This window comes from Amphibalanus amphitrite, unplaced genomic scaffold (genome assembly GCF_019059575.1).
Source record: "Amphibalanus amphitrite isolate SeventyFive unplaced genomic scaffold, NRLGWU_Aamphi_draft 000804F_arrow, whole genome shotgun sequence".
NCBI lineage: Eukaryota > Metazoa > Arthropoda > Thecostraca > Balanomorpha > Balanidae > Amphibalanus > Amphibalanus amphitrite.
Genome location: NW_024882298.1, coordinates 313,301 through 340,162, shown reverse-complemented (window position 1 = coordinate 340,162; position 26,862 = coordinate 313,301). Strand labels below are relative to the sequence as shown.

At 46.2% G+C, this 26,862-nt stretch overlaps 2 protein-coding genes and 2 non-coding genes across 8 annotated transcripts; all 4 read right to left on the bottom strand.

The window, feature by feature from the left end:
- Window positions 1-8,094: 8,094 nt before the first annotated feature.
- Window positions 8,095-16,226, bottom strand: LOC122366413 (zinc finger protein 628-like). The gene is made up of 4 exons (XM_043338660.1): window positions 15,422-16,226; window positions 14,992-15,111; window positions 14,410-14,554; window positions 8,095-10,221 (listed from the first exon to the last, which is right to left on the bottom strand). The coding sequence occupies exons 1-4, from the start codon at window positions 15,816-15,818 to the stop codon at window positions 9,447-9,449; spliced, it is 1,437 nt and encodes a 478-aa protein (XP_043194595.1). The 5' UTR covers window positions 15,819-16,226; the 3' UTR covers window positions 8,095-9,446.
- Window positions 8,146-8,217, bottom strand: Trnap-agg. The gene has a single exon. It is a non-coding gene; the product is annotated as a tRNA-Pro (tRNA).
- Window positions 9,336-9,407, bottom strand: Trnap-cgg. Its single transcript has one exon. It is a non-coding gene; the product is annotated as a tRNA-Pro (tRNA).
- A 1,066-nt stretch (window positions 16,227-17,292) lies between the features above and the next one.
- Window positions 17,293-26,662, bottom strand: LOC122366410 (glycerol-3-phosphate phosphatase-like). 5 transcript variants are annotated; one of them, XM_043338656.1, is made up of 7 exons: window positions 26,568-26,662; window positions 26,042-26,142; window positions 24,446-24,606; window positions 23,575-23,712; window positions 20,129-20,336; window positions 19,714-19,855; window positions 17,293-18,038 (listed from the first exon to the last, which is right to left on the bottom strand). In XM_043338656.1, the coding sequence occupies exons 2-7, from the start codon at window positions 26,121-26,123 to the stop codon at window positions 17,855-17,857; spliced, it is 915 nt and encodes a 304-aa protein (XP_043194591.1). In that variant the 5' UTR covers window positions 26,124-26,142; window positions 26,568-26,662; the 3' UTR covers window positions 17,293-17,854. The 5 variants fall into 5 exon arrangements, with proteins under 5 accessions (XP_043194591.1, XP_043194592.1, XP_043194590.1 ...); XM_043338657.1 differs by having other exon boundaries at window positions 26,628-26,656; XM_043338655.1 differs by having other exon boundaries at window positions 26,562-26,629.
- Window positions 26,663-26,862: the final 200 nt, after the last annotated feature.

Below are 26,862 nucleotides of genomic sequence, written 5' to 3'. Positions count from 1 at the left end.
CACCGATCGTCCGATCCGATTTCTGAAGGTCGCATTCGAAAGCTAGGGTCTAAATCTCGAATTCCCTAATATATACCTTATTAAAAATATTTGACCTTACAGGTCAAATCACGGATTGAAATTTTGAGTCCCCCTATTTTTTCTACACCGATCGTTCGATCCAATTTCTGATGGTCGCATTCGATAGCTAGGGTCAGAATCTCGAGTTCCTTAAATATACCTTATTAAAAATATTTGACCTTAAAGGTCAAATCACGGATTTAAATTTTGAGTCCCCCTATTTTTTCTACACCGATCGTCCCATCCAATTCCTGATGGTCGCATTCGATAGCTAGGGTCAGAATCTGAGTTCCCTAATACATACCTTACTAAAAATATTGACCTTAAAGGTCAAATCACGGATTGAAATTTTGAGTCCCCTATTTTTTTACACCGATCGTCCGATCCAATTTCCGATGGTCGCATTCGATAGCTAGGGTCAGAATCTCGAGTTCCCTAATATATACCTTATTAAAAATATTTGACCTTAAAGGTCAAATCACGGATTGAAATTTTGAGTCCCCCATTTTTTCTACACCGATCGTCAGATCCAATTTCTGATGGTCGCATTCGATAGCTAGGGTCAAAATCACGAGTTCCCTAATACATACCTTATTAAAAATATTTGACCTTTAAGGTCAAATCACGGATTGAAATTTTGAGTCCCCCTATTTTTTCTACACCGATCGTCCGATCCAATTTCTGATGGTCGCATTCGATAGCTAGGGTCAGAATCTCAAGTTCCCTTACATATACCTTATTAAAAATATTTGACCTTAAAGGTCAAATCACGGATTGAAATTTTGAGTCCCCTATTTTTTCTACACCGATCGTCCGATCCGATTTCTGATGGTCGCATTCGATAGCTAGGGTCAGAAACTTGAGTTCCCTAATATATACCTTATTAAAAATATTTGACATTAAAGGTCAAATCACGGATTGAAATTTTGAGTCCCCCTATTTTTTCTACACCGATCGTCCGATCCAATTTCTGATGATCGCATTCGATAGCTAGGGTCAGAATCTCGAGTTCCCTAATATACCTTATTAAAAATATTTGACCTTAAAGGTCAAATCACGGATTGAAATTTTGAGTCCCCCTATTTTTTCTACACCGATCGTCCGATCCAATTTCTGATGGTCGCATTCGATAGCTAGGGTCAGAATCTCGAGTTCCCTAATACATACCCTATTAAAAATATTTGACCTTAAAGGTCAAATCACGGATTGAAATTTCAATCCGTGATGTGACCTTTAAGGTCGAATATCCGTGATTTGACCTTTAAGGTCAAATATTTTTAATAAGGTATATATTAGGGAACTCGAGATTCTGACGCTAGCTATCGAATGCGACCATCAGAAATTGGATCGGACGATCGGTGTAGAAAAAATAGGGGGACTCAAAATTTCAATCCGTGATTTGACCTTTAAGGTCAAATATTTTTAATAAGGTATGTATTAGGGAACTCGAGATTCTGACCCTAGCTATCGAACGCGACCATCAGAAATTGGATCGGACGATCGGTGTAGAAAAAATAGGGGACTCAAAATTTCAATCCGTGATTTGACCTTTAAGGTCAAATATTTTTAATAAGGTATATATTAGGGAACTCGAGATTCTAACCCTAGCTATCGAATGCCACCATCAGAAATTGGATCGGACGATTGGTGTTGAAAAAATAGGGGGACTCAAAATTTCAATCCGTGATTTGAGCTTTAAGGTCAAATATTTTAATAAGGTGTATATTAGGGAATTCGAGATTCTGACCCTAGCTATCGAATGCGACCTTCAGAAGTCGGATCGGAAGATCGGTGTAGAAAAAATCGGGGGACTCAAAATTTCAATCCGTGATGTGACCTTTAAGGTCGAATATCCGTGATTTGACCTTTAAGGTCAAATATTTTTAATAAGGTATATATGAGGGAACTCGAGATTCTGACCCTAGCTATCGAATGCGACCATCAGAAATCGGATCGGACGATCGGTGTAGAAAAAATTGGGGACTCAAAATTTCAATCCGTGATTTGACCTTTAAGGTCAAATATTTTTAATAAGTTATATATTAGGGAACTCGAGATTCTGACCCTAGCTATCGAATGCGACCATCAGAAATCGGATCGGACGATCGGTGTAGAAAAAATTGGGGGACTCAAAATTTCAATCCGTGATTTGACCTTTAAGGTCAAATATTTTTAATAAGGTATGTATTAGGGAACTCGAGATTCTGACCCTAGCTATCGAACGCGACCATCAGAAATTGGATCGGACGATCGGTGTAGAAAAAATAGGGGGACTCAAAACTTCAATCCGTGATTTGACCTTTAAGGTCAAATATTTTTAATAAGGTATGTATTAGGGAACTCGAGATTCTGACCCTAGCTATCGAGCGCGACCATCAGAAATTGGATCGGACGATCGGTGTAGAAAAAATAGGGGGACTCAAAATTTCAATCCGTGATTTGACCTTTAAGGTCAAATATTTTTAATAAGGTATATATTAGGGAACTCGAGATTCTGACCCTAGCTATCGAATGCCACCATCAGAAATTGGATCGGACGATTGGTGTAGAAAAAATAGGGGGACTCAAAATTTCAATCCGTGATTTGAGCTTTAAGGTCAAATATTTTTAATAAGGTGTATATTAGGGAATTCGAGATTCTGACCCTAGCTATCGAATGCGACCTTCAGAAGTCGGATCGGAAGATCGGTGTAGAAAAAATCGGGGGACTCAAAATTTCAATCCGTGATGTGACCTTTAAGGTCGAATATCCGTGATTTGACCTTTAAGGTCAAATATTTTTAATAAGGTATATATTAGGGAACTCGAGATTCTGACGCTAGCTATCGAATGCGACCATCAGAAATTGGATCGGACGATCGGTGTAGAAAAAATAGGGGGACTCAAAATTTCAATCCGTGATTTGACCTTTAAGGTCAAATATTTTTAATAAGGTATGTATTAGGGAACTCGAGATTCTGACCCTAGCTATCGAACGCGACCATCAGAAATTGGATCGGACGATCGGTGTAGAAAAAATAGGGGGACTCAAAATTTCAATCCGTGATTTGACCTTTAAGGTCAAATATTTTTAATAAGGTATATATTAGGGAACTCGAGATTCTGACCCTAGCTATCGAATGCCACCATCAGAAATTGGATCGGACGATTGGTGTAGAAAAAATAGGGGGACTCAAAATTTCAATCCGTGATTTGAGCTTTAAGGTCAAATATTTTAATAAGGTGTATATAAGGGAATTCGAGATTCTGACCCTAGCTATCGAATGCGACCTTCAGAAGTCGGATCGGAAGATCGGTGTAGAAAAATCGGGGGACTCAAAATTTCAATCCGTGATGTGACCTTTAAGGTCGAATATCCGTGATTTGACCTTTAAGGTCAAATATTTTTAATAAGGTATATATGAGGGAACTCGAGATTCTGACCCTAGCTATCGAATGCGACCATCAGAAATCGGATCGGACGATCGGTGTAGAAAAAATTGGGGGACTCAAAATTTCAATCCGTGATTTGACCTTTAAGGTCAAATATTTTTAATAAGTTATATATTAGGGAACTCGAGATTCTGACCCTAGCTATCGAATGCGACCATCAGAAATCGGATCGGACGATCGGTGTAGAAAAAATTGGGGGACTCAAAATTTCGATCCGTGATTTGACCTTTAAGGTCAAATATTTTTAATAAGGTATATATTCGGGAACTCGAGATTCTGACCCTAGCTATCGAATGCGACCATCAGAAATTGGATCGGACGATCGGTGTAGAAAAAATCGGGGGACTCAAAATTTCAATCCGTGATGTGACCTTTAAGGTCGAATATCCGTGATTTGACCTTTAAGGTCAAATATTTTTAATAAGGTATATATGAGGGAACTCGAGATTCTGACCCTAGCTATCGAATGCGACCATCAGAAATCGGATCGGACGATCGGTGTAGAAAAAAATGGGGGACTCAAAATTTCAATCCGTGATTTGACCTTTAAGGTCAAATATTTTTAATAAGTTTATATTAGGGAACTCGAGATTCTGACCCTAGCTATCGAATGCGACCATCAGAAATCGGATCGGACGATCAGTGTAGAAAAAATTGAGGGACTCAAAATTTCGATCCGTGATTTGACCTTGAAGGTCAAATATTTTTAATAAGGTATATATTAGGGAACTCGAGATTCTGACCCTAGCTATCGAATGTGACCATCAGAAATTGGATCGGACGATCGGTGTAGAAAAAATAGGGGACTCAAAATTTCAATCCGTGATTTGACCTTTAAGGTCAAATATTTTAATAATGTATGTATTAGGGAACTCGAGATTCTGACCCTAGCTATCGAATGCGACCATCAGAATTTGAATCGGACGATCGGTGTAGAAAAAATAGGGGGACTCAAAATTTCAATCCGTGATTTGACCTTTAAGGTCAAATATTTTTAATAAGGTATATACTAGGGAACTCGAGATTCTGACCCTAGCTATCGAATGATGCGACCATCAGAAATTGGATCGGACGATCGGTGTAGAAAAAATAGGGGACTCAAAATTTCAATCCGTGATTTGACCATTAAGGTCAAATATTTTTAATAAGGTATATGTTAGGGAATTTGAGATTCTGACCCTAGCTTTCGAATGCGACCTTCAGAAATCGGATCGGACGATCGGTGTAGAAAAATAGGGGACTCAAAATTTCAATCCGTGATTTGACCTTTAAGGTCAAATATTTTTAATAAGGTATATTAGGGAATTCGAGAATCTGACCCTAGCTATCGAATGCGACCTTCAGAAATCGGATCGGACGATCGGTGTAGAAAAAATCGGGGGGACTCAAAATTTCAATCCGTGATGTGACCTTTAAGGTCGAATATCCGTGATTTGACCTTTAAGGTCAAATATTTTTAATAAGGTATATATTAGGGAACTCGAGATTCTGACCATAGCTACCGAATACGACCATCAGAAATCGGATCGGACGATCGGTGTAGAAAAAATTGGGGACTCAAAATTTCAATCCGTGATTTGACCTTTAAGGTCAAATATTTTTAATAAGGTATATATTAGGGAACTCGAGATTCTGACCCTAGCTATTGAATGCGACCATCAGAAATTGGATCGGACGATCGGTGTAGAAAAAATAGTGGGACTCAAAATTTCAATCCGTGATTTGACCTTTAAGGTCAAATATTTTTAATAAGGTATATATTAGGGAACACGAGATTCTGACCCTAGCTATCGAATGCGACCATCAGAAATTGGATCAGACGATCGGTGTAGAAAAAATAGGGGGACTCAAAATTTCAATCCGTGATTTGACCTTTAACCCTCGCCCGTAAACGGCGATCTGCCACCTTCGCCCATGCAGGGGGGGGGGTTGGTGCGACCCCCCCCCTTGGCGTTTGAAAACGGAGCGTCGTAGAGCTTAGCGGAAAAGACCAACGGATTGCTCTCGCCGAGATCTCGCGATTGGTGGTATATTTTTTGGTCCTAGGTCAACATTTGACCTACTTTTGACCGGTCAAAGGTCAAATTTTCGGAAAAATAGACTTTTTTCAACTTTCCGCGGCGATTGCGGCAAAACGGTGGGAGATATCGACTTGAAACCTTCACTATCGTGTTCCTTGATCAATTCTCTATCGTTTGGTATGTATTTCGTTTCCCTAGCTCTAAAAATGGCGCGTTGGGAGCGCCGGAAGTCGGCAAGGTCACAGTCGGCGGCAGAAATTCGAAAAATCAAATTTTAAATTTTTGAAATCTGATTGTATTTTTGGATTTGGAAGGTCCATTTGCTCCCTATAGAAGCTAATATTGCTGCATATTCCCATTGAGGTGACAAGAATTAGCAAAATAGTGGTTCGGGCGCTTTTCAAAAATAGTACCGGACGCTGTTCCTCTTGTGACGTCATAGCTCCGTGACCTGACCTGACCCGGTCAAGTTTCTTATACCATATGATAGCCAATACTTGCCCCAACATGCATGGGAAGTTTCATCACAATCCATCAACCGATGTCCGTACCACCGGCAGGAAACCTCGGGCGTTGGCACTCAGTTTGTGAAAATCCGGCCGGAGGCTGTTCCCTTTGTGACGTCATAACTCCGTGACCTTACATGACCCGGTCAAATTTTTTTTATCAAAAGATGCGCAAGGTTTGCCCCATAAGGTAGCCACAATTTGGCGGCGCTGCGCGCCGCCGTTTTTGCACTATTTCCGAAAAACCTCAGGGGGGGGGGGGGGGGGGGTTGCACCAACTACCTTAACCCTACATGGGCGAGGGTTAAGGTCAAATATTTTTAATAAGGTATGTATTAGGGAACTCGAGATTCTGACCCTAGCTATCGAATGCGACCATCAGAAATTGGATCGGACGATCGGTGTAGAAAAAATAGGGGGACTCAAAATTTCAATCCGTGATTTGACCTTTAAGGTCAAATATTTTTAACAAGGTATATATTAGGGAATTTGAGATTCTGACCCTAGCTTTCGAATGCGACCTTCAGAAATCGGATCGGACGATCGGTGTAGGAAAAATCGGGGACTCAATTTCAATCCGTGATTTGACCTTGAAGATGACCTTGAAATTTGAAATGAATACGATATTCGGAATCAGCGTCCCAAACTGCATCGGATAGGTTGGGTTTAGTTGAAATTCGGACTCGACGCTGAATCCGTCGCGGAATACGACGCTAACTTCACGCACGTCAGCCGACGTCGGACCGAGATCAATTGCTGAGGTCCAGCCGACGTCGGGCCGACGTCGGGGCGACGTCGGACCGACATCGGCCGCTGTTTTGACCGTTAAAATAATATAAAATACATGTTTCATGCTTCATAAAGAGCTTCTGTATTCAAAATATCCTCAGGAAACTCAAATATTCCTCCACGCCGCAACCCCCTGATCCGGACTGGACGGAAAACTTTATCCCATTTGGGATTGCCCGTAAGCCGAGCTCGCCCGTAGCCGGGAGCGGTGAGTGCTTGGGGGCTGCTCGGCCTATCCTTTGGTCAGGCTCAGCCCCGGCAACTCACCAGGGCCGGGCCCAGTTCATATAGAAAGGCCAGTCGGTAAGTGTCACTTTGCCAAAGTGCCGCTTATCAAAGGGACACTTTGGGAAACGTTGGTGCAGGTGTGTATTTGTAAGAGTGGCTATATGAATCCATTGTGGGGTCGCCCTTTCCAATAAGTGTCACGTAACAGCAATGGGACCAGGGACTCTATATGAACTGGACCCAGGGTGCTCGCCAAGAAGACCAATGTCTCCAAACTATGATCCTTCCGGCTCTGAAATGGTCTTGTCAGACCGAAAGGGCATAACCCAACAAAACAAACCAAATTTGTTAGTTGGCTGCGTGGTGTAGTGGTTAGCGCACTAACCTCGCGTTCGGATGACACGGGGTTCGAATCCCATCGCCGGCTAATGCTTTTGGCGTGTTGTCCCAGTAAACATGCCGACGTCGGCGACTGGGGGGCTCGAATCCCGCCGCCGGTTGATACTTTTGGCGCGTTGTCCCAATAAACATGCCGACGTCGGCCCCGTCGGTCCAACGACAAACGATCTCGTCAACCTCGGCAAACGATCTCGGCCCGACGTCGGCTCGACGTCGGCTGGACTTCGGCTGGACGTCGGAACATGCGGGCATATCCGACGTCCAGCCGATGTCGGGCCGAGGTTGGACCGACGTTTGGCCGACGTCGGGCCGAGCCTCGGCCCGACGTCGGGCCGACGTCGTCATGTTTACTGGGTAACTTGACACTGTGGTGGTAAAAGCCAACATTGTTTGGATCCCACAAAGATATCAATACAATCTAAGGCGTTTTCATCGCTCTAGTGTGCTTTTAGCGAAACACTGTTGCATACCATTTTTGTGACCTAAGATGACCTCAAGGACATAGGGAGGGGCCACGGGTGCCATTTTCCTCTAGCTCCTCTACCTCTATTGTTTAAACACAGAATGGCGAAAGACGCAAGCGCGTGTGAGTCCCTGCCGTCGTTGATAGCTACGGGGCAATTCGAGCGTAGGCCATTTCTCACACCAATAGACAGACAGCATGTTATTAAAATTTATTGTTATGTCTACAAAAAGTAATATAAAAGCAAGGGCTCGTCCGGGATTTGAACCCGGGACCTCTCGCACCCTAAGCGAGAATCATACCCCTAGACCAACGAGCCAACTACCAAACATCCCTGCTGATTGAGAGACAGCCGAGTAGAACAAGCCAGGCATCCCCTCGCTAACCAGACCACAAGTAACCACACAGCCGGTTCCGGTCGCGCCGCGACTTGTAACTACAAGCCGCAGCCGACGGGCGTTTTGTACACGAGCGACAGCATCAAATCACGCCCCCCCCCCACACATGGAACACTTAGTCGCTTAACTGGCCTACAAAGCGGGAGCACGACCCATCGGCGGATCAAGAAGTTGGATTAAACCGATTACGATGCTACAGAGCAAAGTGCAAACAAGACAGCCTCTGAGAAGTATGAAGGTGATTGCTAACGATTTCACCCCAGTGCACCGCGAGCATACCTCCCTGGACGGCACACACAGCCGCGCGAGCGCCGAGCTCTGTCCCGAGCCGGCACGCGAGCAAAGCACACTATAATAGGCACTAGCGCCGAGAGCGGCAACATTAGCAGATTGTCATATTTACAGTACGACGCACAAACAGTAGCTACGTAAAGTAATAAATACAAACACAAAATTTCTCAAAAGAGATGACGATTTTAAAAGCAAGATGCGCGAGTCAGGAGGCAAAAGTAAAAGCGACCCCCAAATCTGGCTCAACAATTCAGTGGTGCCAGCCACCAACCAGCACCTCCAGTGTTCGCGAATCGCGATCGCTAAAGGAACATCGCTCGAAAGGACGGTAACTGCAAAAAGGTGCCTCAGGGGGTCTGATAAAGCAGCGCTAAAACAAAACAACCTCCTCGTCAATGCAACATTCTGCGCAAAAAGTTGCAGTGTTTGCACAACACATAAATTCATACCAAAAGCCAGGATACATCCCGATTTCCACTTTTTAAACACATTCTAAGGCAAACTATACTAGGAATGGAACCATACGTGCGGACACGTAGTCAAGGAAAGTGGGGGAGGGTAATTGATTAGACTAGTCCTCTCCCTGATACCAGCGCTTTCATGATCGGGTCAAACCGAGGCAAAATGAAAGAGACTTGGACGCATGACGAGTATTATGATAAGACAGGAACTACTTGCTACAAAACAGTATGACCAAACAGCACAGGTTTAGCTCACAGCGCATCAAAACGAACACGAAAACGCGAATGGGCTCGTCCGGGATTTGAACCCGGGACCTCTCGCACCCGAAGCGAGAATCATACCCCTAGACCAACGAGCCGCGCTATCCCACCGGTCGGAAAGCAGAACAGACCCACTTTCACTGTTGAGGTGGCGCTGCCTGGCCCTCCCAGCAGCGCGTGTTGGAGAGCTCCACCAGCGCCATGGCGCCGACCATACGCGAGGCGCCGGCGCGGATGACGCTGGGCCGCGGCGGCGGGTCGTCGATGGCGTCCAGGTTCAGCCGGCGCTGCGTGATGGTCGGCACGTGCGCCGCCGCCGGCGAGCCCACCGCCGACGCCGGCGTCTTGGCGGGACTGAGCGACAGCGTGCCCGACATCTGATCCTTCAGACACTGGATGAACCAGCGCTTCTTGGGGTTGCGCACCGGACTGCCGGCCAGCAGTGCCTGGTAGCGGCGGCGCGCCTCCTCGCGGCGCGGGCTCTGGCGGACGGGCGTGTTCTCGTCGCTGTCCCAGCCGGCGGCGGCCGCGGGCCTGGCTGGCGGGTGGCGCCGCGGGCTGCGGCGCACCACCAGGCTCAGCGGCTCGGGGAACATCTCTGTGACAGGCAGGGGCCGCCGCGGCGGCGACACAATCACCGGGCGCGGGTGTTTGCGCGGGCTCATCCTCACCGGTTCGGGCGGCGGCGGCTGCTCGCGGCACTCGGGTCGCCGCGGCTCGGCCGGCGTGTCGGGCTCGGCCGGCGGCTCTGGCTCGCCGTGCTGCTGCAGCAGCGGCGCCAGGCCGCGCTTCAGCCGCGACAGCCGGCCGCCGTCCAGCTCGGTGGAGCGCGTCGGCGTCTGGCACTGCTCCTTGGCGGCCGGCCGGCGCGCGCCCTTGGCCGGCGTCCGCTCCATCCGCTGCCGGTAGAACCTACCGCAGAGAGGCCGCTGTCAGTGGACGACCCATCTGCTAGGAACACAACGGGTGCCGAGCCGCAGCCGATACAGTATGCTCTGAGCCGTGGTGTCATTACATCAATTTTATTGTTTACTTAACCCTCGCATGTGTGCGGCGTTTGCTAGCTTCTAACGTGTAGGGGGGGGGGGGGGGGGTCGGTTGGACCCCCTTGCCGTTTGGCCCCTGATCGAGTTAGAGCTTTGCGGAAAAGACGAGCGTGTTGCCCGTCACGAGACGAAGTCGACGATACCCAATTTTAAGGGCCTGGGTCATTGGTTGACCTTTCAGGTCAGTTCAGTGACCCAAAACTCGGGAAAATCGGGACCTGTTAGAAAGTCGTAAAGTGTAGCTGCTATAGGGGTTTTCGGGGTGCTGGTTACGAATATCGTGTTAGTTTTGATCACAGATGATGTTTTTAAGCATTTAGACCAGGTCGGGTCGGGTCAGGTCAGGTCAGGTCAACCAGTAAGGGTCGTAACGGGTATTCGTAGTAGGTGTCAAACGCCTCTGACAGCTTCGTTCGTTACATGTACGAAGACACCGAAACTACTTCGTAAATGTTCAAATGGTTTCTAAATTCGAATTCAGCTCCAAAAACTAGCCTAGAAACATGTAAAACTAGAAAAAGTGAACCGAGGTCACCAAAGGTCAATGACCTGACTTCACCTTCAGGTGACCTTGATATCCACCCTAATGCATGGGAGCAACATCGAATCACATGTTTGAACAATTGAAACCACGAAAATCTTGCAAACGCGCGGCTAATGCGAGCCGACATACGCCGAATCGCCATTCCGGCCACACATGGCCTCGAGAAATAGGTCACAGGTCAAAGGTCACTCGGGTCAGGGTCATGAAATTTTCAGAGTAGGTGCAAGATTGATCAACTCGAGGGTACTGAGAGTTTCGTCGCGATCGGCCGCTTTTTGCGCGAGTTATTCGCGAAAAACCATGAGGGGGGGGAGGTCCATCCGACCCCCCCCCCTACACATGCGAGGGTTCAAGGTAGCTTCAATTTTGAATGAACCGATTGACAGAGCCTGAGCCAACGCCAAGCAAATGTTCTTTCGCAGGCCACTTCCCCCAAAGTCCAACAAAGCACCTAGCTATTAACTTACTTGGACCACAGTGCCTACCCATTCCACTCAGAGTTACAAGTAAAAAAATGTGGCGTCATAATGTTCCCAAATCGACATTTGAAAACCACTATTTGCTAAAATCATTTATCAATTCACGTTTCTAGCCCAAAGGCAAAACTCCCGCCACCGTTTGAAGCCACACTACAGTTTTCATTACGCGTGCAGAAAATGCACGCCTAGAAACTTGAGAGCTAATCCTGCATCAATTTTTCACATTAAAAGAATAATCTTTTCATAATAGTATTCATAATAGTATTCATACTTTTCATAATAGCACCTGGAAAATGGGATGCGTTCAACTCAGCAATACCGATCGATTGCTATGCGTATTCAACTCGGAGTATAACCTCTTCCGGCTAAGAGATAGCTTTGACATGCGGTCACATTTTCATCTTGATCTTTAACGTCAAATTATTGTTCATTCGATGCATCTACAGGGTGTCTCAAAAGTTCGTTCACACATTTCCCATGCCCATAAAGCATATAAGAACCGGCCAAAAATCTAAGGTTTTGGTGTCTGTGTGCACACTAGACAAATATGCATGCTTTGACAACTGATTCGGAAGGTTGGAAATCAAACTATTTGCTGTATCTCCAAAAATATTTGTCCATACCGATTTTCGTCGCTCCGTCAGCTGCCGGAGGCTGATAGAAGGTTACCAGCTTTCAAGCTCTTGTAGGGGAATCCCCTGCAGTTTCTGCGTCGGATTTAGGTTTGACGAGCTCCCCGGCAACATCCGCTTCTCCCTGAAAGCCGTCAGCTTGCATCGACACCATCCGTGAGTATTTTGTAGGTCTTCTCTGGCGCTAACTCATTCATGAATGACTGGCGCCGACCTCCCAAGCACCATTTTCCTTTTCAAAACAACCCCATTCCTGAACAAATGGGAAGTGCCAGGGGCAAATTTTTCGCAGCATATCGTAGAAGAATGTGTCGGCCATCTGTTTCTTAGACACGTTGTGCAAATTTTGCAAATCCCAAACGCTCATCATTCCCCATGACAAGATCTTCACTGGGTTGCGGAGTGTTTTCCTCAGGAGAGGTTCTGCTTTGTAAACGGCCAAAACCTGTCCATCGTGCGGTTTTGTCGGGATTTTGTGTCTAAAAGAAAGCTGTTCGCTCCAGATCTGCCTCTTGAAACTTCGTAAGATAAAAATTTACATTAATTGACACTTTTGTAGGGTCAGTTGTCCTTGGCATTGACGATTTTCGTGTTATTTTCCCCCAAAATTTAGCGTTATAGATATGATAAACAATTTAAAATGATACTTTGTCTTTATTTTACGATGACCTGCAATTTTTGAAACTGGGTAACCTCTGTCTGTAAGCTTCTTGTCAGTTTTCAATAGTTATGACTTCATTTTAAGCTGCTTTCCGGAGCACGAGTCTGCTGCCGTACGAGGGTCGTTCAAAACGCTGTTAGTCTCGCATGGTTTTGTCCTTCAAAAATTTTAGCCACCGTTTTTATCAGATGATCATCATGTTGTACTCATCCTCGCCGACAGTTTGCCATGGGTCATTTCCGACTTAACCATTCCCATTACTCCTGAAATAGAGTTTCTCAGCCGACCCGATTTTGCGACCTCTATTTTCATGCCTGACCCATGGTCAGAGATGAACCCTTTTTGTGAGCTCATGAAGGGTGGAATGCGCTTGAAAACGATGAGACTGCTTGAGGAAGGTTGTTACGAATGCCCATGCAAAATTTCGACCGTTAATTAATTGTTGATTCAGAATTATTGACAAAAAAGCATGGCTGGTACCTGTGAACGAACTTTTGAGACACCCTGTAGATGTGGAGAGAAACAGAATGGTGACAAAAATGTCCAACAATGATGAAAAAAATGACGCGGAAAAATCGATTCGGCAAGATTCCTCTATTTTGGCAGTTATTGCAGTCTGTGTGCCATACCCTTGACCTCGATCAAATCTGGATAAAATGTGGGGACATTCTTGCCAAAAAGCTTCGACAAATAGCCATGGAATGCGCTTTTCCGCGATGCTGTAGCTCGAAAAGTTCATGAATCATTTGTAAAAAATGCGAAAGACGGGAAAATTGGCGGGAAAATTTGACACTTAATTGATCTAGTGAAATCAGGGCTGATCCAAGTTGAAAATGACCGTTACGCCTCTGAAAAATAAATTATTGAGAGCGATTGATTGCTTTTCTGAGTCATCACAGCTGTCGTTGTTTGAAAATTGACTGTTCCCGGCAAAACAGGCAATACTCGACTGTTTCGTTGGCATGGCAGGCTTGACAGGAGAGTGATCGTGGATGGATGTGTTGACTTCGCTATCGCTGACTGTGACAGCCTGGTGTGCGCTGGTCGCTTTCATTGGAATAAATCTGAGGGGTGTTCACGGGCACCGCACACTGCTGCGTGCGGTGTGTGCGGTGGGTCCAGCAGGCGTGGGGGTAGGGGACGGGTAGGCGGCTCTGACGTCACGGCTGCGTGCGGTGGACGGTACGCTGTGGCCAGTCCCGACCGGCCACAGCGATCGCTGTGTGCGGTGACGGAAGGCTGACGTAGGGACGCAGTGGGCGGAGCTTGGAGGCTGTGTGCGGTCCGACCGCACACAGGGCCCAACAGCCCTCAGGCAATGAGGAGTGGTAATCTATCTGCTTGTTACACCTCTTACTATCTACCAGTGGAACGGAACGCTTGACTAAGCCGTAGTCTGCCGCCTATCACACAATTCATTGTATCTATGGCGAGAGTTAGGTCCTGTGTTACTCAGCATGCGTGATGCTGCACAGTCTATCATCTCAGACAGTTCTGTTTGTTTTCTGTGGAATATCATCATGTAGTCAACTGTAGAGCTGCGATGCATACTTTTTTCAAAATGACTACTCCGGTTAATAAAGCCACCGCTTATTAAATCCAAAACGCCTTGTCACCAAGGTGGATTCATTAAGCGAATTCTTCTGTACTTTATCAGCAATGCTTGCTACAATACTTACATACGTTTTCTTACCAGCCAGCCATTACGGATTCCTGACGGGCGGCTCCAGTGACTCACCTCTGGAACCACTCTCGCACATCGGGAGACGCCTCGTTGAGGATCTTGGCGCAGGGCACGCAGTCCTCGGGAGGTACGCGGTGCAGCGCCGACTTGGGGTGCAGGCTGCACTGGCGGTTGGCGTGCGTGAACCGGCTCGTACACCCTGGGACAAAACACCAAGCACCTTAACCACCGCCATTCTCTTGAACTGGCTTCTTCACTATCATAACACAATCATTACTCATGTCAGATTTAGCCTCATTCCAATACTTGCAATGGAAAAAAACCCTATCTTATTAATGTGTTTTCTACTTTTTGGACAGCCTTCCATTAAATTTGCAATGTTTTGACTCAAAAGTCCAAAGTAACTTTTTTGTTAATTTCTTTGAATCTTATCAATTCAGGACCCTGTGATCAATCTGCAGACCTTTCAGATGTACCTAAAAGGCTGAAACATTTTTAACATTGGCTCTTGTACCTACGCAAATGCATTTGTATGACTGTGCTTATATATAACAAAAAAGGGCATCAAACAGAAGCATAATATAAAATAGTGAAAACAGAACTTGAACTGCATAGAAAGTGCGTGCCAACACATACCTGGTGTGGAGCAGGTGAACGGCTTCTCCCCCGTGTGGAGGCGCTGGTGGGTGTTCAGCTGGCCACTCTGGGTGAACCGCCGGCCACAGCCAGGGTAGTCACATACAAATGGACGTTCACCTGCGGATCAGACCACCATCTGCGTCAGTGGAAAATGACAAAATGTAAGACATCTTTCTGGGGGCATTACAATGACTTCCATATCCTTAACATGAACTCACACTTATTCGACCTAAAACTTTTATTATTTATACATGTGATGCAATATCCTGCAATGCCACACTATCTATAAATTGGAGGTGAATTTCAAAATGGAAATAGTGAAAGTCACTCAGACTTGTGATTGCATAAGCTCTTCAATTAATGGCTTAGAATGGCTGTAAGTTACAGGGGAAGGATAGGTACCAACTGGGAGCACTGAACGACGTACCTGTGTGAACACGAATGTGTGCTTGTAGTGATTTTTCCCTAGGAAACTCCCTGAAACAGAACTTGCACTGAATGAGGCTTTTAGCCCTCTTGCCTACATTTTGAAGAAGCTCAATGTCTTCACTCCTTGGACGGCCTCTGCGACGAAGGTGATCCACATCACCTGAGCCTGACGAGTCCAGTGTTGCATTAGGGATTTTTTGGTCTGGAGTTGATACATCAGTTTCATGAGGTGCACTGCTGAAATCTGCCTCAGTCTTAGTCTTGCTGGACTGAAGTAGGTCATACACACTGTAGCCAGGCTGGACATTCAGTGAGTCACCAGAGACTTTCACGTCGTGGCTGTAGCACAAATAGTCTCTCAAACGTTCTGCCATAGGTGTTGACACCTGCTCCATTTCGTACTTGTTGATCAACAGCAGCTGCGACCACAAAAACACACTTCCTTCCGAGTCCGAGAAACTGGCATTTAAAGACACCACCGCTCTCCGGGAGCACCGCGACGCCAGTCCGCCAAAACGCTCAAACGCTTGGCGCGCGAACGCGATTTAAAGCTCCTCATTGGTCCGTCGTTTAAATCACGTGACCGGTTAAAGGAACGCTCCAAACGTGCAAACGGGTACCGTCGGCGCACAGTGGAATTTAAACCGGAAACTAGTTGGTCTGCAGGAAAGCCAGTTTTACTTTTTAATTTGAAAACATTTTTTTACACCAAAATTAGTGGACTGAGTTTCGTGTCCCCCCATACATTGAAGTTAGCTTTGTACGCAAAGATAAATAACAAATCGGATCTCCAACTTTTCGCGAGTGCATGACATCGCCCCCGTGCGATGCAGACTTGCAAGATCTGCAAATGGTCGCCATAGCGAGGGGCTCCGAAACGGACTTAGGAATGGGGGGGGGGCACCCGAAAATGCACACCTTTACCTCCAAATCTAAGCCGTATTGGTGGCGAAATTGTTGGTGGCCGGATGCCGCGACTCCCCCCCCCCCCCCCCCCGGCCCGCTGGTGGTGGAGACCTTGAGCTTGACCACAGCTGTAAAAGGTCCGCCAAAATTTATGGGTTTATCACCTTTCACCACGCCCCTCTCACTTCATTTCAAAATTCATGTCAAACTCATCGCGGCAATCCCCAACGCAATTCTCCTTATGCTAGGTCCAAATTATGCGTGTTTTTTGCCTCGCTTATTTTTTTAGGGGATTTGTCGTTTTCTGAACATCAAATCATTCCTCTCGTCCTCAGCGCCGCCGGCTCATTTCTGCTTGGAATGAGTTTCGCGTAGACCACCGTGCGCCAGCGTCGCCGCTACCGTGGCCTTGGCGCCAACGCCTTGAACTAACCGCGCCAACCGGTAGATAACGCCGGAGGCACCCGCGCTCGCGCGACAAGTGCACAAACATTGGGTAAAAAGAACCGGCGGGGGCCCCACGGACGCCGGCGCCGGACAGACGCGGCGTCCCCCTCCCCGCCGGGGTGGGGGTGGGGGGACGCTACCACGTGCTGTAACTGCCGGCCGGGTACGCTGGTTGGAGTGCGCTAAGTGTGGGCGATATCTGGCGCCGGCTCGTAGTAGCGTTCAAACATGACTTCATGATCGGGGTGGACGCCGGGCCATCGGACTATCACGTAAAACAAACGGCTTGTGGTATGCCGGCGATCGGCCGGAAATAACCGACCGGCAGCTAGTCGGCGCCTACGCCCTGCAATGCAAATAATTGGCGACTGACGGCACGCGCGGCCATTGGCCAGTTATGACTCACGATGTTAGGCAACACATATGTCAACATGGAGCATTCCATTCCGGATTAAAGTGAAAGGCTCAACAAACATTGCACAGGTATTGCTCATGTTGCGCTCAAAAATCGATGGCTAGAATGCAAATGTCAATGCTACATTTATTTGCGAGCTTACAGCTGTAAGAGACATACAAGCGTTACACCAACACGGCGAATGGCATATGATGTGGCCTGTAACACAGAACTCTGAGATGACCAGGTAGGTGAGACAGGGGAGCTAAAGCACCAGTTCCATAGGAACGGCCGGCTGGCCCAGCTCACAGGACCGCCAGATAGTACCGGTAAAACGAACTGCTGACAAACATTGCGGACTCGCGGGGACACGTCCTGAGTTAACGCCGTGGCGAGACGTGTACGTCTGTGTCCCAGGCTGCCGCTAAAAGAGAATAAAATAATATCATTGATTCTTATATCCTTTAACAGGGAACCGTCATGGCTACTAACAATGTGGCTATCTATTCCGACTAGTGTTTCCCGTTACCGTCTGCGTGGCAGTACCTACTGCTATCCCTGAGGGAGCCCCGGCCGCGTCTCCCAGTGCAGCAGAGCGGCTGTCGGAGCTGCCCGGCCGAGAGCCCCCCCCCCCTCGTCCTCTGTGACGGCCCGGAGAGGCGGCCCCTCGCCCGCCGCTGACCATCAGAGGAAGGGCAGCAGGTCGCCGATCTGGGGCGCCACCAGCTCGGGCACCTGCGGCGCCAGGGCGCCGTCGGCCGCCGAGTCCGCCACCAGCCGCTCCAGGTCCGCGCGCGTCGTCACGCCCGTCAGCACGGCCAGCGTCCGCAGACCGCACACGTTACCCATGGTGATGTCCGTCTTGCAGCTGCCGGGGAAAACAAACCGTGCTCGGTCCGCGGGCTTCACGAGTACACCAGGTGACAACTACGGCCACCAACGTAACCTGATATTTAAATATAAATGTTACAGTCCACAAACTAAGCAGCGCCGTGAGGCAGCCGCAGAGAGCCAGTCAGCGGTGCGCAACACAACTACTCATTTCGGAGACAGAGCCCGCTCTGCAGGCGACTTAATCTCCGAGGGAGACAGGTGCGTGGGTGGGCACAGAGCACGTTCCAATATGGCGACGCATCTGTCCATAACGACCTGCTCAACTGACGACCACCTCATGTCCTTCACTGTTCACAGCGTTGTTACCGGGTGATCATTTTTGAATGATACAAAAACATTTGTTAATATCAGCCATGTGTTAAGCTGGATAGTTAAACCAAACACACCCATCGAACACGTACGGTGGGACATTTTATCTGGAACACACAGTCAGTCATTAATGTCAATAGCCAGCTTAGAGGAGGTGCCCAAAGTGTGCACCCCTCGCGGACCGCCGACCAGCTGAGCTCCGCTCGATGCCGGGTTTGTCTGACCATTTTCTGCTGATTATCGCCGCCGTCCCATGCTCCGGGTAAAGTATCCTTCTACCACTATTAGATGTGCAATTGTCTTTGGCTCACATCTGACCACACCTGTCATTAGGTGAGGCCAGACACTCAAGTACAGTCACGAGAAGTCCGGGCTGTAAGACGGGCGGTCGTGCTCGCTTATTCGCAAACTGCAGGCTTACCAGCTTTGGGGCACGGGAACTCAATGACAGGCGCGGATGTGTGTGGAGAAGCACAGTCTTGTTGAAAAGAGTGTCGGAGACGCGTGAATTAGTCATACAAAGCCGGCCAAACGACAGGTTACAGCATTCTCTAGAAGGCCGTACCGTCCCCGGGTCCGCCAAACCAGTGCACTCGAACGCACTTCCATCAACAATGTCCACTTCGGAATTTTTGTTATTCTTAGTGTCTTCGTGCACTCCAAGATCCTTTGCAGGTTCCAGGAAGCCCGTATAACCGTGCTATTGCCTTTGCACATGCGCCATGAACTAAAATTGGTTGTGCTGCAAAGCCATCCAGCTGAGATATTGCATCGTTACACTAAGATGTCCAAAAAGGGTATGCTATAAAAACGGATGATATTTACCGTACCTTAGGACGGACTTGGACAATGTTGATAAAAAACAAAATGTCCAAATGTCCCTCATGTAAACCAGCACGTGAAATCAAAATATCTTGTCCTATCTTTGCACGTGGCGACTTTCTTTTTGTATCATTCAAAAATGATCACCCGGTATATTGCCTTAATGACGCAAAGGTTTCATCTTTCCCACACAAAACCAAAGTTAGCTTTTGAAATCTTCTACACTGCGTTAAATTGTATGTCTTGAACCCGCAAGAATAAGCGACTCACCATCCTACTTTATCCAGGAACCGGCGAGCTGGACGTAAGGGTCCATGAGGGCCGTCAACCTCTCCATTTTTGTTTGTTTGTTAAAACGTGTGCGATTGACAACGGGAGGCTTGAACAGCTTGTCGTCGCGTCGCTTTTAGGAGAACTGCATTTAGACGGCAAATGATGAGTAGCCTCTCAGCGCGTCGCTGATTATCCGGTGCCCGCTGCGCCGCGCGCCTTCAGCCGGTGCTGACCGCGTCACTCACTTGTCGCCTACCATGACCGTGCGGGCCGGGTCGAGGCCGTGCTGGCGGCGCAGCGCCTCGAACACCTCGCGCGACGGCTTGCCCATGATGGTGGGCTCGCGGCCGGACGCCACCGCCACCGCAGTCACCATGGTGCCCGTGCCTGCCGCCGAGACGACACATACACATCGGTACACAGAACGGGTTGTCGGAGGACAGCTACAGCCTGTCGAAGTATTACATAAAATATACTTTTTCGTTGAAGCATCTCAACAGTCATCAGAAGTTCGACATGCATGTGAAATTCATCACGGAATACGCCCTCCCCGAGCTTATTTCCGGTTTATTGACTGAAGTAATTCATTTACCTCAACCTTTTACAGGTATGGCGAAAGCCCTCGACAAAAGGCACGGCCGGGGCGGACTACTCGCTCACCTGGGCAGACGATATGCTCCATGGGGAAGCGCTCGTCGCGGTTCGTGGCAATGAAGAGGACGTCGGGGTTCTTCAGGTATGAGGACGCCTTCAGGATCTTGTTGAATGATATGTGGCTGTCGAAGCCGACCACGACGGCGCCCACCTCCGGGTCCAGGCGGATGTGGTCCAGCCGGCCGTCAAACACGTTACCCTCCATGACGTCCGGCTGAAGAAAACATACGTTTCTCTAAAACACCTTCAAACATTTCTTAAAACACCTTTGTGTGACATAACTACATACTTCCAAGGCCGTAACCCATGCTAGACGGAGCTTGTCGCGCGCGTCCTGACATCTACCGCCAACACGGGAAGTTCCGAGTACAAGAAAAAACGAGCGTTCCCGCATCCCGCCCCCACCCATCGAGTTCATCCCGCCTCCAATGCGGCCGCCGCCAACGACAGCAAGCCGCATTCGCTGGGAGAAAACATCGGCCAGCGCAGCGGCTCGAATTGGCCGCTCATCAATGATTAACCAAGGGGACTGAAACCCATTTAAAGGGACCCTCCCACCTTCAAAAAAGTTAATGAATTGGCATAAAAGTGATGTAGCGTGAATCACAAAGAGCGAAAATGAACATCTACCAAATTTTACCGGAAAATATTCACCCGTTTTCGAGATATAAGACTTTTATTTTTGTTTACTTTTTGGGAAATCCGCTGTTTCTATGACGTCACATAAAGGTTTTCTTTACGTCGGCATTTGGAAGCAATAGTTTGGTATCAAAGTGCGACAAATATTGCGCGAATGATGCGTTTATCTTATCAAGGTCAATATATGATGGCCAATAAAGGATTCCAGGACAATTCTTATGGCATTTCTTCGTATCGCAATTCTTCGTCTGCAAATCTTCGTCAGGGCATTTATTCGTACCTATCGCATTACTTTGTCTCGCACCAGGGTATATGAAAATCGGCTCGCATTTCTTCTTCAACGCAAATATATGCAAGAGTAAGCATTGAGGGACAAATAAATGCACCGACGAAGATTTGTAGACGAAGAAATGCGGACGAAAAATTGTGCTACGAAGAAATGTCATGCGAGGATTCGTTCGGGTACCATGACATTTATGTGATTTCAAAGTCAAGGTTCACAGCTGATCTGCTAAATCAAGCCAAGAATCCAAACTATCAAAAAACTATAAATATTTGTCTGTCACAGAGGTCTCAAGCAATATAAGGTTGACATATGTTGAATCAAAAATCTACTGTCACAACTCACATCTCCTGCCTTAGTTTATCATTGTTGTTTTAACTTGCTTTCAAGAGAAACAGAAGCCAGTATCTGATATCACTTCAGATGATTGTTTCAAGATCTGAGTTCAAATGGAAATAAAAGCAAGATCAAGATGAAACAGGGATTATTGCTGTTAAAGTATTTTGGCCATGATACAACAAGCACATAAATCATTAGCCAAATCAAATACTGGTTGGTTTGTCAAGATGTTTGTTGTCTGTCGTCTGTCGAGCTGCTATGAACACTGAAAGAGTGAGCTGCCCTCACTCTTACTTTAAAGAGAGTAGTTTAAGTTGAATGGTAGTGAGCTGTAATTAGACAAAGCAGCTATTCAGTGCTCACATCAAGCCAGGCTAGGAAATGGCATCAACTGTGGTGGGAGGAAGCAGGTTCGGCAGCCCTATGTTGTAAACTTCTGTTATGTCTTGTGTTTGATCAACTGATGTTTTCTGCTCTGTTTTGTGCAGTGATAGTAGCAGGTAACTGCATGCTTGTCAAATTATGTGAATAAACGAATTCATAACATTGCATTTTTCTCTCCATGCAAGGAACAAGTAAGATGTTGTAGAAAATGTAATAGAGGGCTGCATTGCTGATTTTGCACTTTATCAGAGCTTTATTTAGAATTGCTTTCCTGAAAGCTACACACAGGCCACAGTGCTGAAATTCACAATGTCATAGCTTTTGGCAGAAAAAAGAAAAGACTTACCGAGGTTAAATTGGCTGAAAGTATGGCAGAGCAGGTCTTGATGCGTATGCCCATCCGTGTGCTTGCCGAAGCCGAACTGACTGCAACACATTTAACTCTGACCCACCATGGTGGCTGGCATATCCAGAACTTTCACCACTCTAAACAAGACAACTTTCAGCCCTCAGCATTGTATTAAAACACTGTACAAAACACTCAAAATTTGTTTCAGTGCCATCCACGGACAACATCAGTCGCCATTCACCAGGCCAGTAAAAACAGAATAGATAATAGCTTCAAACCCATGTAGTCAGAGTTACTAGGTCTGCACCTCAAAACAAAATCCAGGTGACATTCACCACGCCAGTAAAAAACAGGTACTTAGGTAACGTAACAGCTTCAAATCTGGTAACATGTTGGTCGGACTTTACACTACCATATTTACATGGAATAATATGATACCAAACAATAGTGCAACCATTCTGGACAACAAAAGTGTATGATAAAATTAATTTAGAATACTCTGGCAGCATGATTTACGAGCACAGGCAGGTGTTACCTACCAGCCTTCTCAATGCTCGTAAAACCAACATTGTAGTTTTGATTTTACCTTACATGATAACACACTTGGCTGCAATGGCACATTTAATTTAATACTGTGAAAAGACCAGTTATAACCACTTCACAAGCACAATTGCACCTCATGCCGACATCCTTTTCCAAAGACAGTCAGCAGCGTCTTTCGTCAAAACTGGAAGATAAATCCCCTTTCAACTGTTAACATCAAAAATATTTCTTCATGGTGTGACTTTGATCTCCATATGGAAACCTTGCAGGAAAAGAATTAATGTCAATTGTCAGCTCTTCAAATTTCTTTGGACTTTAACTTGCAGTACCATATCCAGTTTGCTTTGATATTTTGTTTTTTATTCCATGTTGAAGTTGAACACCAAGCTCCAGATATAGCAGGCAGCTTGATCATCTTCGGCCTTGGTATAATATCAGTCCAAGTTCCAGTGGTGGGTATCTTCTAATATTCAAATTAAAATGAAAAGCAACATGCTTTCTCAGCGCCGACGACGGATTTCACGTTGATAAACAAGGGAGCTCAAGGTCAGCAAAACTCGGGTTCAAGGAATGGCGGGCGTTGAAATGACTGCTGACGTCATCAAAAAACCGCTAATGGTTAAGAGATAGGGACTAAGCTGGTCCCACCCTGCAAGTAAAGGGAAGAAATTTCTTGAACACCATAAAGCTGCGGGGGTTGCGACCAGGATAAATGGTGGTTTCTGAGCCTGGCCGCAAACTTGGCTATCTCAACTCAAAACTAATGTTAAGGTGGGATGGTCCCTTTAAATCCAGGTACCCGAAATAAACTGCCCAGTATCCAGTACATACCTGTATCACGTAAAAAAACGAAACATGACAGACAGATCATTATCTTTCTTATGTCCCTACGAAGCGAACCCCTGCACCACTCACGCCCTCGCCGAGGTGGCGAATGCCGGCTGCGTCCATCTCACGACTCAGTCCAGATGAGCCCACCAAGTACACCTTCTTGTCAAAGTGTAACGACTTGAGGTACTGCACCGTGAGATAGGACGTGCTGATCACCTGAGGCTGTAAACACCCGGAAACAAAGATGGTTTGAGGACATTCAACCACTGTCACACAAAAAAGGCAGCAATCCCTTGAGCTTACCATGGCAGAAAAATGTGTTTATTCTCGCCAGTGACTGGACAGAGGTGGTGACAGCGACATCTGTGCGCGTCCGAATAACACTGGCATTCCAAACGACATGAGCCGACAGAGCGCGCCACCGCGCCCATACAGGACGACGGAAAATATTTACCTCTGGACTTCTTTAAATGCTCCTCAATCTCAGGTATTATTCGACTTAGTATGCAGTTTCTGTCATTGATTAAAAACACCTTTCATGGATGAAAGTGAACATAATGCTTGTACGTTTATTAACATAACAAGTTAAGTATATAAGGTATATTATTACCAAGTGAAAGAAACCGACCCCGCAAACAAAGTAGCTACTACATGTTTGGAACCAGTTATGTGCTCCCAATATCACATCAATTTTTTATTACAACACCATGAGGCCTTGATGAGGAGAAGGAAGATCATGAGGAGGAACATCTTTTGAATCTGACGTTTAGCCACATAAACATAATTCAATATAAAAAAATAATTTCCAAAATCAACATCTCAAAGCCAATGGTTAAAATGACTCAAGTGAAGACGCCTGCCGCCATGAGATTGAAGGGAACAGAAAATGTCGTTTCCATGTTTGAGCGAATAACTGTGAAACAACTATAATAGCCTCGAGTAGCGCCGCACCCACCTCATTGCAGTTAAATCCCAACTTAGCGCATTTGGCAACATATTCGTCCCTTGTCTTGGTACTGTTATTCGTTACCAGAAACACTTTCTTTCCAAGTTCTTGCAGTTTGTTTACGACGGCGTTCGCATCTTTTATCACGTCACCACCGTTCCAAAGGACGCCTGAAACGGGCGGGTATGGCGGCCGCATGTCACTTGAAAACTAAAATAATCTCTCGAAATCAATGAATTGTATTTTAAATTATTTAAACATGTTATGTTTTAAACTTCACCAAATTAGCATGCAAACATAATGCCTTCAAGCAGGAATCACCTATTTGTATCACACTTCAAAATTTAACACAAACTAAAACACCATGTTAAATAAAAAATGGCATTGAAGAAATTGGTAAGAGCAAACATCCCACATCCTTGCAGAGTGTAAAAATTTAAAGCTGCTACATGGAGCTATGTACATGAAGAGCTTGTGTGCTGTAACGTGTGAAACGTGTGTAAAAATGATGAATTCGTAGTAGATTTGGTGGTGAATACCTGCAGGCGAGAGCAGCCCGTGAGATCGCTGATCATGTGAGATCAGCCTCGTTACCCAGCCTGGCGAGCCTGGCGTGAGTGCCCTAACAACCACGGGAGACTGCTTCATCGTCTTGATTTACATGTCTGTGCTTATATTAAATAAAAGTCCCTTTTGGAAAGTGTATAAATCTAAAAACAATTGTCTGAAACTGACACAATAATTTAAATGGTTTCGAGTTGCAGGGAAAATTTCATGACCCTAACCCCAGTGACCTTTGGCCTGTTACTCTAGACCATGTCAGGCCGGAATGTGATTCAGCGCATGTCAGCGCATATTATCCGAGCGGATCAAAACTTCTGCTGATTATAAACGTGCAACATGTGAAATGCTGGTTGTGCAATACAGTGTGGTGGCTGTCAAGGTCACATGACCGGTGAAGGCCAGGTCCAGGTCATTGACCTTAGATGATCTTGGTTCACTTTTTCTAGTTTTACACATAACTGGGGTGGTTTTTGGAGCTTGTTTCGAAATTGGCGCCCATTTGAACATTTGAGAAGTAGCCTACGTAACCTATTATGAATTGTCAGTGGTGGTTTCCGCCTACTATGGACAGTGAGTGGGATCCCCACTGGTTGACCAGACCTGACCCGATCTAATCCAAATGCATGAATACATTTGATCATCTTTGATCAAAACTAATGTAAATTTCAGAATCATGACCCTCCCCCCCCCAAAAAAAAACACAACACAGCTTCACCCTAAGAATCTACCAGGTCCCGAATCTTGGGTCACTGACCTGACCTGTAATGTTTACTAATGAACTAGGACCTTAAAATTGGACATCAGTGATTTCCTCTCGTCACGGGGAACACGCTCGTTTTTTGCTCTAGCTCGATCAGGGGCCGAACGGCTGGGTCCATGGATATCCCCCTCCTCCCCCCGTGCACATCAGCAGCTGGCAAAACACCAATAATGATGATGTTAAAGTTTCACTCACTGAAAACATTCAGACTAAATAAAAAAATCTTCAAGCCAAAGGGTCTTATCACAAATTAATTAATAACACAGCTGAAAGTGTCTTACCATCACAGTCGAATAGGAATGTATCTGTTGACTGTAGCAGAGCCTTGGCCTTCTCACAATCCAGCGGAACTGCCTGCCTCATCGTGCGCAGTGTGCGGATTCTGGAACACAACATCGGAAGGAATGTTGTAATCCAATCTACCCTGAAAGGTAGAGAGGAAATGATATGTTTACCATTAATTTGATGAGAAGACAACGGTAGCCAACATTTGTAAGGTAGGTTCGTGAATAAGTGGTTCAATCCATCAAAAGCCTCATTCAAGAGGCATACCTTCTCTGCAAAAACCGAAGTACAAAACGACAATCAAATGAATTTGCCGCAATAAATGTTCAATCATTTTTTTACTACATTTCCAAGGGCACTGAAAATTAAAAGATAATCTAAATAATGCCTTAGCTTTCGTTAACCCGCGCCGTGCTGGGATGGGTGGGGTGGGGGGTGGGGGGCGTTTTTTTCACACTCCTCCGCAGGTTTTTCGCGAATAGTTACAGTAAATTGGATAGTCCCTCTCTGACCTACACCAACACTGTGACTGTGCTACAAATAATGGCCTTCTTCTTCGTGGATTAGGGCGCGTAGCCGTACAAATAATGGCCGAAGCAAACAGCTTTTTGGTGAATGGCTCATATGCGTCAAAAACGCAACCAATCAAAAATTCCTGAAACGCCTTGCCCGAATCATTGTTTTTATAATTATTTGATGGCTTCGAAAGATTACTCGCAATTTTTTGTGTTTTTTTTTTTCCTTTGAAAAAATGATGCAATTTTTCACATAAGAATAATATGCTCTGAATAATGGTGTGCGTTTTGATAGGTCGGTT